Raw genomic sequence first — 12,564 nt, forward strand, 5'->3', positions numbered from 1 at the left:
GGGGGGGGGGGGGGGGAGGCAATTCTCTCTCTGGTACAGGGCACCAAAAGTCTAGTTATGGCTTTGAGAACCAGGGTGGCTATGCTACAGGTATCTTGTACCGTTCAAGCAATGAGGTATAGAAGGGTGAGGAGGAAAGCAGGCTTGAGGTGAAAAGTGGGTGTAGGCTTTACAATAATACGGTATACTGTCACCATAATTAGGACTATCCTTTTAGATGAAACAAACGTACGTAGCTTACAGTTTGCGAAGCTCACACACTATTACACAGTAACATGTCCCCTGTCATGCAATGCACTGAAAAACCCCACCATGTGCTGCAATCCCGTCATGTAGAATCACACCCCTGAGATGGGAGTTATGCAATGATCACATTACCGGCCCTTCCCGCCGTATCATGTCATGTAACACTGTTGTTGTGACAGTTATGTGTCATGTTACATTAATTCTGCCATGGTGAATGTGCAGACTCACAGTCAGAGGAGTGTAGCCCAGGTGGGTGGGGACCGCATCTCCTCTCCCGCCCTGTGTAGGAGGGGCCCGGGCACTCGGTAATGATTGCTGCTGGGCCATGGCAGCGGAGTGACAGGAGAGCAGCGCTGCAGGGTAGCTGCTAGCCGCGGGACAGGGACGGGGTCCAGCGGCTGCAGGCGGCTCACACACAAGCTGCTGCCCCCGCCCTTCTTACAGCTTCTCGCTGGGGGCGGCTGTTCTGTGAGAGTATGAGGAGGACCCGGTGAGCGGCTGCGGCTCGTAGTCTGAAGTGCCCGGGCAGCTCTCCTACAGCTTCCCCAGCCATGCTGGACTATGACCAGGCGACCTCCTTCCTGGGGGACTGGGGACCCTTCCAGCTGACCATCTTCTTCCTGCTCAGCGCCAGCACCATACCCAATGGCTTTAATGGCATGTCCGTGATGTTCCTGGCTGCCACCCCCGAGCACCGGTGCCTGGTGCCCGACAATGGCACCCTCAGCCTGGCCTGGAGGAATGTCAGCATCCCCTGGGAGGAGAGGGACGGGCAGCAGGTGGAGAGCAGGTGCTGGCGGTACAGGCTGGAGACCCTGAGGAACTACTCTGCCCTGGGGCTGGTGCCCGGGGTGGATGTCAACGTGAGCGGTATACAGAGGGAGAGATGCCTGGATGGCTGGGAGTACAGCAGGGACATCTATCACTCCACCGTTGTCACAGAGGTGAGTGGCAGCCAATAGTACGTGTCTATCTATCTATCTACAGAGCTGTTTCTGTTGGCGGGCGAGGCGTGCCTTTGCACGGACATGGTGCATGGTGTCAGTTAGGGCATTTTTCCCCCCATGTATTTCTTTTATAAGAGCTTGGATCAGTGGGAGTGTGTGTGTGCTCGCGCACAGTTGCGTATGGCCAGCGATGAAGCTGTTGGCCATATTCTGGGAGTCAAACTAATCTGGCACTGAGAACAGCATCAGTAACATAGAAACATAGAATTTGACGGCAGATAAGAACCACTTGGCCCATCTAGTCTGCCCCTTTTTTATTTTATCCTTTAGGCAATCTACTTCTTAATTATATGGGATCATGCACTTGGCAAGGATAATGCTCTCAGGTACTTTTCCCCCTGTTTTCCATAGACCTGCTGTGTCTGCCTACTTTATGTAGCGGGTATCCAAATCCCTGGGGTGCTCAGTACTGCCATACTGGCTTATCTACATTTAATATGTGACGTCTGTATTTATTAACAAGTACCAATAGTTGGATGCAGTTCATGTCAACTCATTTCCCATGTTACAAGTGCAGTGTGTATAATTCAGAAGAATCATGATAAATATATGTTATTAAAATAAAATTAAAAGTAACTTGGAGAGACAAATGGCAGTCAGTCAGCATCCTGTATTGTGTTGGAAACCAATGCAGTGATGTTATAATACTTAATAGTGCTTTAGGGGTCTATTTATTATACAACTAGGTGCTTCATCGCGCCCTAAGGGCGCTCTTCACACCGTCGCAAGGGGCTACGCCCCCTTAACCATTGCATGCCTTTCTGGGGTTCAATATTTGTATTATATGGAGTATTACCTGCATTCCTTTGTTAGTGGTTAAATATTGCACAATGAAAGGGCGTGTGATGGTGAAGGAGACGCAGCCCCTTGCGACGGCGTGAACAGCACCTGCAGGGCACAATGTACAGAATGTAGCGGGTGCGGGGGGGACTGCGGATGGGGGAGGGTGTCTAGATGCTGCGGGTAGAGGGGGGGCGGAAGCGGGGGGAGACCGGATGGGGAAGGGTCGGGAGGTGCTGCGGGTGGGGGAGGGTCAGAGGAGTGGAGGCTGCAGATGGGGGAGGGGTCAGGAGGCACTGTAGGTGGGGGAGGGGCAGGGGTGCCACGTGTGGGAGAGAGGCAGGTGCGGGGATGTTGCAGATGGGTGAAGGGTTCCGTAGGTGCTGTGGGATGGGAAGGGGCGGGGGTGGGGTAGGGAGTCCGGAGGCGCCGTGGGTAGGGGAGGGGCAGGTACGGGTGGTGCGGCGGATGGGGAAGGGGGGTCCGGAGGCGCTGCAGGTGGTGGAGGTGCAGGGGTGCCATGGGTGGGTGAGGGGGGGACCGCGGATGGAGGAGGGTGTCTGCAGATGCTGCGGGTGGAGGGGGGCAGGTGTGGGGGGAGACATATATTGGGGGTGGATGGTGGAGGGGGTCTGGAAGTGCTGTGGGTGGTGGAGGGGCGGAGGAGTGGGAGCCGCGGGTGGTGTAGGGGGTCTGGAGGCACGGCGTGTGGGGGAGGGGTGGAGTGCCGCATGTGGTAAAGGGGAAGGTGCGGAGGTGTGGTGCATTGGGGAGGGGTCTGGAGGCGCTGCGGGTACTGTACCTGCCAAAAAGGTAGTTGGAGGTTATGCAGTAACAGGGCCAGGACAGGGGTGACGGGGCCAGGACAGGGGTGACGGGGCCAGGACAGGGGTGACGGGACCAGGACAGAAATGACAGGGACAGAATAGGGGTGACAGGGACAGAATAGGGGTGACAGGGCCAGGGTAGGGGCGGCAGGACCAGGACAGGGGTGACAGGGCCAGGATAGGGGTAATAGGGCCAGCATAAGGGTGAAAGGGCCAGGATAAGGGTGACAGGGCAAGGCCAGGGGTGACAGGGACATGACAGAACACAGGGCACGGGAGAGATTGGTATTAGGGACAAAACAGTGGTGACAGACAGATGTGTCTTACCGGAGTCACTGCTGCTGGCTGCTGCTGTTCCACTCCAACCTGTTGGAATCTGCTGCTGGTGGAGACTTGGCATGGCTGATTCTCTCAGGCTGGAGTCCTGCTTCCTCTGCCAGTCAGCATCCCCCCCCCCCCCTCCTCAGTCACATACTGGAGACCTCACGCAGCTGTCGGGCACTGTGGTAAGGGGAGACTGGGAGTGACTGGTTAGCCCCAAGGAGATGCTGTGACTGGAGGGAGGAGGGGGTCATAGCATGCACGCGGTGCGGACCTCGCGGCTGCTGGGCACTGTGGTAAGGGGAGACTGGGAGTGACTGGTTAGCTCCCAGGAGACGCTGCGGCTGGAGGGAGGGGGGGGGTCGGAGCCTGCAAGCAGCTCGGACTTCTGCAGGGCTACCCGCGGGCTAAAGTGTGTGAAGGAGCTGGGCGCACCTCACTGCGGGCGGCAGCGCTGCAGCTAGCGGTGGGGTTGCCGGGGCTGGAGAGGTAGTACGGAACCTGCACAGCGGCAGGTGCCCTACAAAACTGCAGCTAAGAAGCGTGGAGTGTGCTAGAAAGTGACGCTCCTCCACGCCAGAGAGACCCTGCTGAGTATGCTGATGTGGGGGGTCAAGCACACAGTGAGCCGGTGCCCGTCTGTCTGTACAGCATACCCCCTCACACACCCGCATACCTCCCAACTGTCCCGATTTTAACGGAACAGTCCCATTTTTTGGGGTCTGTCCCGCTGTCCCACCCGCGGGTCGCAGTGTCCCGCGGTGGGGGGTGGGGGGGGGCAGTTGGAAAGCTCCTGTACTCGCTATTCTGCTTAGCAGAGCAGCGGTGAATAGACGCTATGCGTATGCGCACAGCGTCTATTTAGTGGAGACAGAGGGAGAGGGGGCATTAGGGGGTACGGATTAAGGTGGGGTTCCGGCAGCAGAGCCGGATTAAAGGGGGGCCATGGGGTACGTACCGTGGGCCCCACAGTTTTAGGCCCCCCCCCCCCCCCCCAGCCGCCCCCCCCCCTGGCTGGAGTAGCTCTGTCCCAGCTCAGAAGCTTCCCCGTCCTGCCAGCAACAGCATTGTGCTACAGTCAGCACACGCTGCTGCGTGTTGGCAGGTCTGTGGTGTTGCAGGGAGGCAGCAGTCTCCCTGCTTTCTTCTGCCTGTGCGGGTGTGTAGGGGGGAGCGACCACCTCCTCTGGATTTAGCCCTAGCTGAGGGGCCAAAAATCCATAAAAAAAAAAAAAAACTCCGGAATTTGCATAAGGGGGTGTGGCCACGCGGTCCGCGATTAGGCCACGCCCCAACCCCACAGTAGGCACAGCAATGAGATAGGGCTCCCCGTCTCAAGTGCCCTGGGCCCCCCGGACTCATAATCCACCCTTGGAGGCATGCCAGCAGCTCACTGAGCGCTGGGCATGCCCCCTCACTGACGAAAATGGGGGCCCTCCCGTGAAGCCACACCCCCTTTTCGTTGACCACGCCCTCTTTTTGCTGTGCGTGTGTCCCTCCTTCTGCCTGAAGAAAGCTGGGAGGTATGCACTCCTGTCTGCCTGAAGAAAGCTGGGAGGTATGCACCCCTGCCTGTGCCATGCCCATACTATCTGCTTCTGCTCCTAGTCTCCTATAGATTTGCCCAGATCTGTGACTCATTTGACTAACTCCACCCAGTGTTGTGACTCCGCCCAGCGTTAGCAAATGAGTCACAAAGTCACAGATCTGGGCTATTATATAGGAGATATATGCAACATTTTCCCAAAAACAGTGTTTACCCGCAAATATTACAGATCACCCCAATGTGCCATGGAGGGGCCGCAGCAGATATATCCAGGATACGTTCAGTTTGGCTGTGGGGATACCGAAGGTTAGAACACCGATGACGGAATCCCGACAGCTGACAATGCCGCCAGACGGAATCTCAGCAAAGCCGTACTATTCCCACTCGTGGGTCTCCATGACACCCATAGAGTGGGAATAAATTCTGTGGCGAGCCATCGAGCCCACAAAGGGACTGTTTGCATTAGTCCGCTGCTGGCATTATTAATATTATTATTATCCTTTGGGATCCACAGTGCCCAATTACAGAGTTATCAAATAAACAAAACATGAAGACAGTGTCTTAATGCTCAATACAATATAGGAGAAGTACAGGGTATATAAACATAGCTGCGTCAGTAACAGTAGCGGATCTTGCTACGTGCACGCAGGATTTTTGCCCAGGGCGCTGCCTTCCGGAGGGCGCTGTCTCCGCGGCAAGATCCGTTACTGGTGCCCCCCCTCCCCGCTCGGTAGATGCCATGCTTTGCGGTGCGCGATGAAGTCATCGTGCACTGCATTGTGGGAGCGGCACATAGACACTAGGGGGTCATAAGTGACCTCTAGTGTCTATGCGGTGCTTTTGGGAGAGACGTCATGACGTCTCTCCCATAGATCAGAGGAGCTGCGCCGGCGGCCGGAGACGGAGGGCAGCAGCGGTCGGGAAGCAGTAGCGGGGATTGTAAGTATTAATTTTATTTTATTTTTATTTTTTAAGCGGCGCAACTATGGGGCACAACTCTACAGGCGACACAGTACTGGGGGCACGGCGCAACTAGGGGGCACAACTCTACAGGGGGCACAGTACTGGGAGCATGGCGCAACTAGGGGGCATAACTGACCACGCTCCTTCTCTGTGAAGTCACGCCCCTATTTTTTTCCGCCCGAGGCGCCCCAAAGTCTAGATCCGGCCCTGGTCAGTAAACAGCACTGAAATAAGTATCAGGGTGGCAGAAAACCGAAGGATTTGGTGCCAACAAAGGGAATATTTAAAAGATGATAGGTTAAGTAGGAGATGTAAAAGCACATGAGGGAAGAGGACCCTGCTCGTGAGAGCTTACATTCTAAAGAGGAGGCCCACACAGACAGGGGTGACACAGATGGGGTAGAAAGTGAGAGTGGGCCACAGAAGGCTTAGGATGAGAGACAGCTAGGTTTAGTAAAGAAGTTGGTCTTGAGAGCCCGTTTGAAGTTTTGTAGAGAGGTGGAGAGTCTGAGGGGGAGAGGTAGAGAATTCCAGAAAAAGGGAGCAGCACGTGCAAAATCTTGGAGTGGGAGGAGGTAATCAGAAGTCAGGAGAGGCGGCAAGCATTAGCAGAGCGAAGAGGGTGGGCGGGATGCCACTGTCGGGACATGATTTACCGGCCGCTGGTAAATCATACTGAATCCATATTTGCCGTGGTCCCTCTAGCTCTAGGATTTATCAAACTATCTGACTATGATAATTGATACATATCTCCCTTAACTTCTTAAGTGTCCGCAGAAATGTAAATGCGATAGTGTTACTTGCATAGCTTTATGAAAGGGACAGCCATCCAGAGCAAAAAGCCGAAGGTAGGTGCAGGATAATTCATAGTTTTCAGTTAATTAGGGTACAGTTGAGGGCTTGGGGCTGTTACTTTTACTTCTTGCCTCAGGGTACTCAAATTTCTAATTTTTCTTGTTACTGTAAAACCTTAATAACGCACACGTATCCAATATCAATCAGTTGTAATACAGGTTGAGTATCCCATATCCAAATATTCCGAAATACGGAATATTCCGAAATACGGAATGTTTGGAGTAGAACAGAGATAGTGAAACCTTTGTTTTCTGATGGCTCAGTGTACACAAAGTTTGTTTATTACACAAAGTTATTAAAAATATTGTATTAAATGACCTTTAGGCTGTGTGTATAAGGTGTATATGAAACATAAATGAACTGTGTGAATGTACACACACTTTGTTTAATGCACAAAGTTATAAAAAATATTGGCTAAAATTACCTTCAGGCTGTGTGTATAAGGTGTATATGAAACATAAAATGCATTCTGTGCTTAGACTTGGGTCCCATCACCACGATATCTCATTATGGTATGCAATTATTCCAAAATACGGAAAAATCCCATATCCAAAATACCTCTGGTCCCAAGCATTTTGGATAAGGGATACTCAACCTGTACAATATAGTGATTGCTTTGTATGATTTGGTTATATGCTCTCATTGATAGCACATGTCACTGGTATAATCTGGCAACCAGTTCATGTTTTGAACATTTTTTTTGTGTTGTTCACGGGAAAACACCTTTCATCATTTCCTGTATCAAAATGTTGAATGTAATACAGGTTGAGTATCCCATATCCAAATATTCCGAAATACGGAATATTCCGAATTACGGAATTTTTGTGTGAAAGTGAGATAGTGAAACCTTTGTTTTCTGAAGCTCAATGTCCACAAACTTTGTTTAATACACAGTTATTAAAAATATTGTATTAAATGACCTTCAGGCTGTGTGTATAAGGTCTATATGAAACATAAATGAATTGTGTGGAATGTAGACACACTTTGTTTAATGCACAAAGTTATTAAAAATATTGGCTAAAATTACCTTCAGGCTGTGTGTATAAGGTGTATATGAAACATAAATGCATTCTGTGCTTAGACTTAGGTCCCATCGCCATGATATCTCATGATGGTATGCAATTACAGGTTGAGTCTCCCTTATCCAAAATGCTTGGGACCAGAGGTATTTTGGATATGGGATTTTTCCGTATTTTGGAATAATTGCATACCATAATGAGATATCATGGTGATGGGACCCAAGTCTAAGCACAGAATGCATTTATGTTACATATACACCTTATACACACAGCCTGAAGGTCATTTTAGCCAATATTTTTTATACATTTGTGCATTAAACAAAGTGTGTGTACATTCACACAATTCATTTATGTTTCATATACACCTTATACACACAGCCTGCAGGTCATTTAATACAATATTTTTAACAACTTTGTGTATTAAACAAAGTTTGTGTACATTGAGCCATCAAAAAACAAAGGTTTCACTATCTCACTCTCACTCAAAAAATTCCGTATTTCAGAATATTCCGTATTTCGGAATATTTGGATATGGGATATTCAACCTGTATTCCAAAATACGGAAAAATCCGATATCCAAAATTCTTCCGGTCCCAAGCGTTTTGGATAAGGGATACTCAACCTGTATGTGCAGCTTCCATTTGTTACTCAATAATTCAGTATTTTTTCACCACAAAATTATGAGATGCTTTAGCATACACAGGAGACACACATGTAAAATTGCATTGTATGATGTCACATTAAATATCATTTAATAATGTAAGTTGTTTTTTTTATTTTTATATCATGATACCACTTTAGTATGTGATTGTCCATAATTGGCCTAAACACTCCCTTCATAGATTGCCAGGGTCATTAACATGCTTTAAAAAAACAAAGCACCCAGCATGCTAAGAGATCCAAATGTAATAATACATTTAATTTACTCCAATAAAATCTAATATAAGAATTTAATTATTTTATACATTGTTGCCCTGCGCAATGAATTGCGTGGAAGGAAGGTAAAAGGCCCATGAACGCATAATTAGTTCAGTCATACATATGCCTTGGGAAAAGTAATTTAAATGCATGAAAAGTAACACGTTTTAGATGCATATTAGATATGTTTTCCGTGTGCGCTGTGTATTAATAAAGTTTATTAATGGTAGTGTGCATTACAATAGGAGAATAACGGGTGCAGCAATATTAAGATTTTAGAAAGCAGTGGTATAGGCACCATTGACTTCTATTTGCCCTGTTACTCTGACGTCCTAGTGGATACTGGGACTTCCGTAAGGACCATGGGGAATAGCGGCTCCGCAGGAGACTGGGCACAAAGTAAAAGCTTTAGGACTAGCTGGTGTGCACTGGCTCCTCCCCCTATGACCCTCCTCCAAGCCTCAGTTAAGATTTTGTGCCCGGCCGAGAAGGGTGCAATCTAGGTGGCTCTCCTGAGCTGCTTAGAAGTAAAAGTATACTTAGGTTTTTTATTTTCAGTGAGTCCTGCTGGCAACAGGCTCACTGCAGCGCGGGACTAAGGGGAGAAGAAGCGAACTCACCTGCGTGCAGAGTGGATTGGGCTTCTTGGCTACTGGACATTAGCTCCAGAGGGACGATCACAGGTTCAGCCTGGATGGGTCCCGGAGCCGCGCCGCCGGCCCCCTTACAGAGCCAGAAGAGCGAAGAGGTCCGGAGAAAGCGGCGGCAGAAGACGTTCCTGTCTTCAGATAAGGTAGCGCACAGCACTGCAGCTGTACGCCATTGCTCTCAGCACACTTCACACTCCGGTCACTAAGGGTGCAGGGCGCTGGGGGGGAGCGCCCTGAGACGCAATAAAACTTGATAAAAACCTTATGTGGCTAAAGAAATGCATCACATATAGCTCCTGGGCTATATGGATGCATTTAACCCCTGCCAGTTTTCCAGAAAAAAGCGGGAGAAAAGGCCGCCGTGAAGGGGGCGGAGCCTATCTCCTCAGCACACAAGCGCCATTTTCTTTCACAGCTCCGCTGGAAGGACGGCTCCCTGACTCTCCCCTGCAGACTACACTACAGAAACAGGGTAAAACAAGAGAGGGGGGCACTATTGGCAGCTAATATATAATACAGCAGCTATAAAGGGAGTAACACTTATATAAGGTTATCCCTGAATATATATAGCGCTCTGGTGTGTGCTGGCAAACTCTCCCTCTGTCTCCCCAAAGGGCTAGTGGGGTCCTATCCTCTGTCAGAGCATTCCCTGTGTGTGTGCTTGGTGTCGGTACGATTGTGTCGACATGTATGAGGAGGAAAATGATGTGGAAGCAGAGCAATTGCCTGTGTTAGTGATGTCACCCCCTAGGGAGTCGACACCTGACTGGATGGTTGTATTTAAAGAATTACGTGACAATGTCAGCACTTTGCAAAAAACTGTTGACGACATGAGACAGCCGGCAAATCAGTTAGTGCCTATTCAGGCGTCTCAGACGCCCGTTACCTCAGATGGTCGACACAGACCCAGACACGGATACTGAATCCAGTGTCGACGGTGAGGAGACGAACGTAATGTCCAGTAGGGCCACACGTTACATGATCACGGCGATGAAGGAGGCATTGAACATTTCTGACACTACAAGTACCACAAAAAAGGGTATTATGTGGGGTGTGAAAAAACTACCAGTAGTTTTTCCTGAATCAGATGAATTAAATGAGGTGTGTGATAAGGCGTGGGTTTCCCCCGATAAAAAACTGCTGATTTCTAACAAATTATTGGCACTATACCCTTTCCCGCCAGAGGTTAGGGCACGTTGGGAAACACCCCCTAGGGTAGATAAGGCGCTCACACGCTTATCAAAACAAGTGGCGTTACCGTCTCCTGATACGGCCGCCCTCAAGGAACCAGCTGATAGAAGGCTGGAAAATATCCTAAAAGGTATATACACACATACTGGTGTTATACTGCGACCAGCAATCGCCTCAGCCTGGATGTGCAGCGCTGGAGTGGCTTGGTCGGATTCCCTGACTGAAAATATTGATACCCTGGATAGGGACAGTATATTAACTATAGAGCATTTAAAGGATGCATTACTATATATGCGTGATGCACAGAGGGATATTTGCACCCTGGCATCAAGAGTGAGTGCGATATCCATTTCTGCCAGAAGGGCGTTATGGACGCGACAGTGGTCAGGTGATGCAGATTCCAAACGACATATGGAAGTATTGCCGTATAAAGGGGAGGAGTTATTTGGGGTCGGTCTATCAGACCTGGTGGCCACGGCAACGGCTGGAAAGTCCACCTTTTTACCCCAGGTCACCTCTCAGCAGAAAAAGACACCGTCTTTTCAAACTCAGTCCTTTCGTTCCCATAAGAACAAGCGGGCAAAAGGCCACTCATTTCTGCCCCGGGGCAGAGGAAGAGGAAAAAGACTGCACCAGGCAGCCTCTTCCCAGGAGCAGAAGCCCTCCCCCGCTTCTGCCAAGTCTTCAGCATGACGCTGGGGCTTTACAAGCGGACTCAGGCACGGTGGGGGCCCGTCTCAAAAATTTCAACGCGCAGTGGGCTCACTCGCAAGTGGACCCCTGGATCCTGCAGGTAGTATCACAGGGGTACAAATTGGAATTCGAGACGTCTCCCCCTCGAAGATTCCTGAAGTCTGCTCTACCAACGTCTCCCTCCGACAGGGAGGCAGTATTGGAAGCTATTCACAAGCTGTATTCCCAGCAGGTGACAATCAAGGTACCCCTCCTACAACAGGGAAAGGGGTATTATTCCACGCTGTTTGTGGTACCGAAGCCGGACGGCTCGGTGAGACCAATTTTAAATCTAAAATCCTTGAACACTTACATAAAAAGGTTCAAGTTCAAGATGGAATCACTCAGAGCAGTGATAGCGAATCTGGAAGAAGGGGACTATATGGTATCTCTGGACATCAAAGATGCTTATCTCCATGTCCCAATCTTCCCTTCTCACCAAGGGTACCTCAGGTTTGTGGTACAAGACTGTCATTATCAGTTTCAGACGCTGCCGTTTGGATTGTCCACGGCACCCCGGGTCTTTACCAAGGTAATGGCCGAAATGATGATTCTTCTTCGAAGAAAAGGCGTCTTAATTATCCCTTACTTGGACGATCTCCTGATAAGGGCAAGGTCCAGGGAACAGTTAGAGTTCGGAGTAGCACTGTCTCAGGTAGTGTTACGTCAGCACGGGTGGATTCTAAATATCCCAAAATCACAGCTGATTCCAACAACACGTCTACTGTTCCTGGGGATGATTCTGGACACAGTCCAGAAAAAGGTGTTTCTCCCGGAGGAGAAGGCCAGGGAGTTATCCGAGCTAGTCAGGAACCTCCTAAAACCAGGCCAGGTGTCAGTGCATCAATGCACGAGAGTCCTGGGAAAAATGGTGGCTTCTTACGAAGCAATTCCATTCGGAAGATTCCATGCAAGAACGTTTCAGTGGGATCTGCTGGACAAATGGTCCGGATCGCATCTTCAGATGCATCAGCGGATTACCCTATCTCCAAGGACAAGGGTGTCTCTCCTGTGGTGGTTACAGAGGGCTCATCTTCTAGAGGGCCGCAGATTCGGCATTCAGGATTGGATGCTGGTGACCACGGATGCCAGCCTGAGAGGCTGGGGAGCAGTCACACAGGGAAGAAATTTCCAGGGCTTGTGGTCAAGCATGGAAACGTCTCTTCACATAAATATCCTGGAACTAAGGGCCATTTACAATGCCCTAAGTCAAGCAAGGCCTCTGCTTCAGGGTCAGTCGGTATTGATCCAATCGGCAGAAGTCTTCCAACTGATTGTAAACTGTTGGGAAAAACCAAAGGTGGACATGATGGCGTCCCGTCTCAACAAAAAACTGGACAGATATTGCGCAAGGTCAAGGGACCCTCAGGCAATAGCGGTGGATGCTCTGGTAACACCGTGGGTGTACCAGTCGGTGTATGTGTTCCCTCCTCTGCCTCTCATACCAAAAGTACTGAGAATCATAAGAAAGAGAGGAGTAAGAACTATACTCGTGGCTCCGGATTGGCC

At 49.9% G+C, this 12,564-nt stretch overlaps 1 protein-coding gene across 1 annotated transcript in view; it reads left to right on the plus strand.

The window, feature by feature from the left end:
• Nucleotides 1-478: 478 nt before the first annotated feature.
• Nucleotides 479-12,564, plus strand: part of LOC134933180 (solute carrier family 22 member 4-like) — a 265,361-nt gene continuing 253,275 nt past the window's right edge. Inside the window, exon 1 of the mRNA XM_063928193.1 lies at nucleotides 479-1,190. Coding sequence (XP_063784263.1) covers nucleotides 798-1,190 — 393 coding nt within the window. The 5' untranslated portion in view covers nucleotides 479-797. The remainder of the gene's footprint in view (nucleotides 1,191-12,564) is intronic.

This window comes from Pseudophryne corroboree, chromosome 6 (genome assembly GCF_028390025.1).
Source record: "Pseudophryne corroboree isolate aPseCor3 chromosome 6, aPseCor3.hap2, whole genome shotgun sequence".
In the NCBI taxonomy this organism is placed as follows: domain Eukaryota; kingdom Metazoa; phylum Chordata; class Amphibia; order Anura; family Myobatrachidae; genus Pseudophryne; species Pseudophryne corroboree.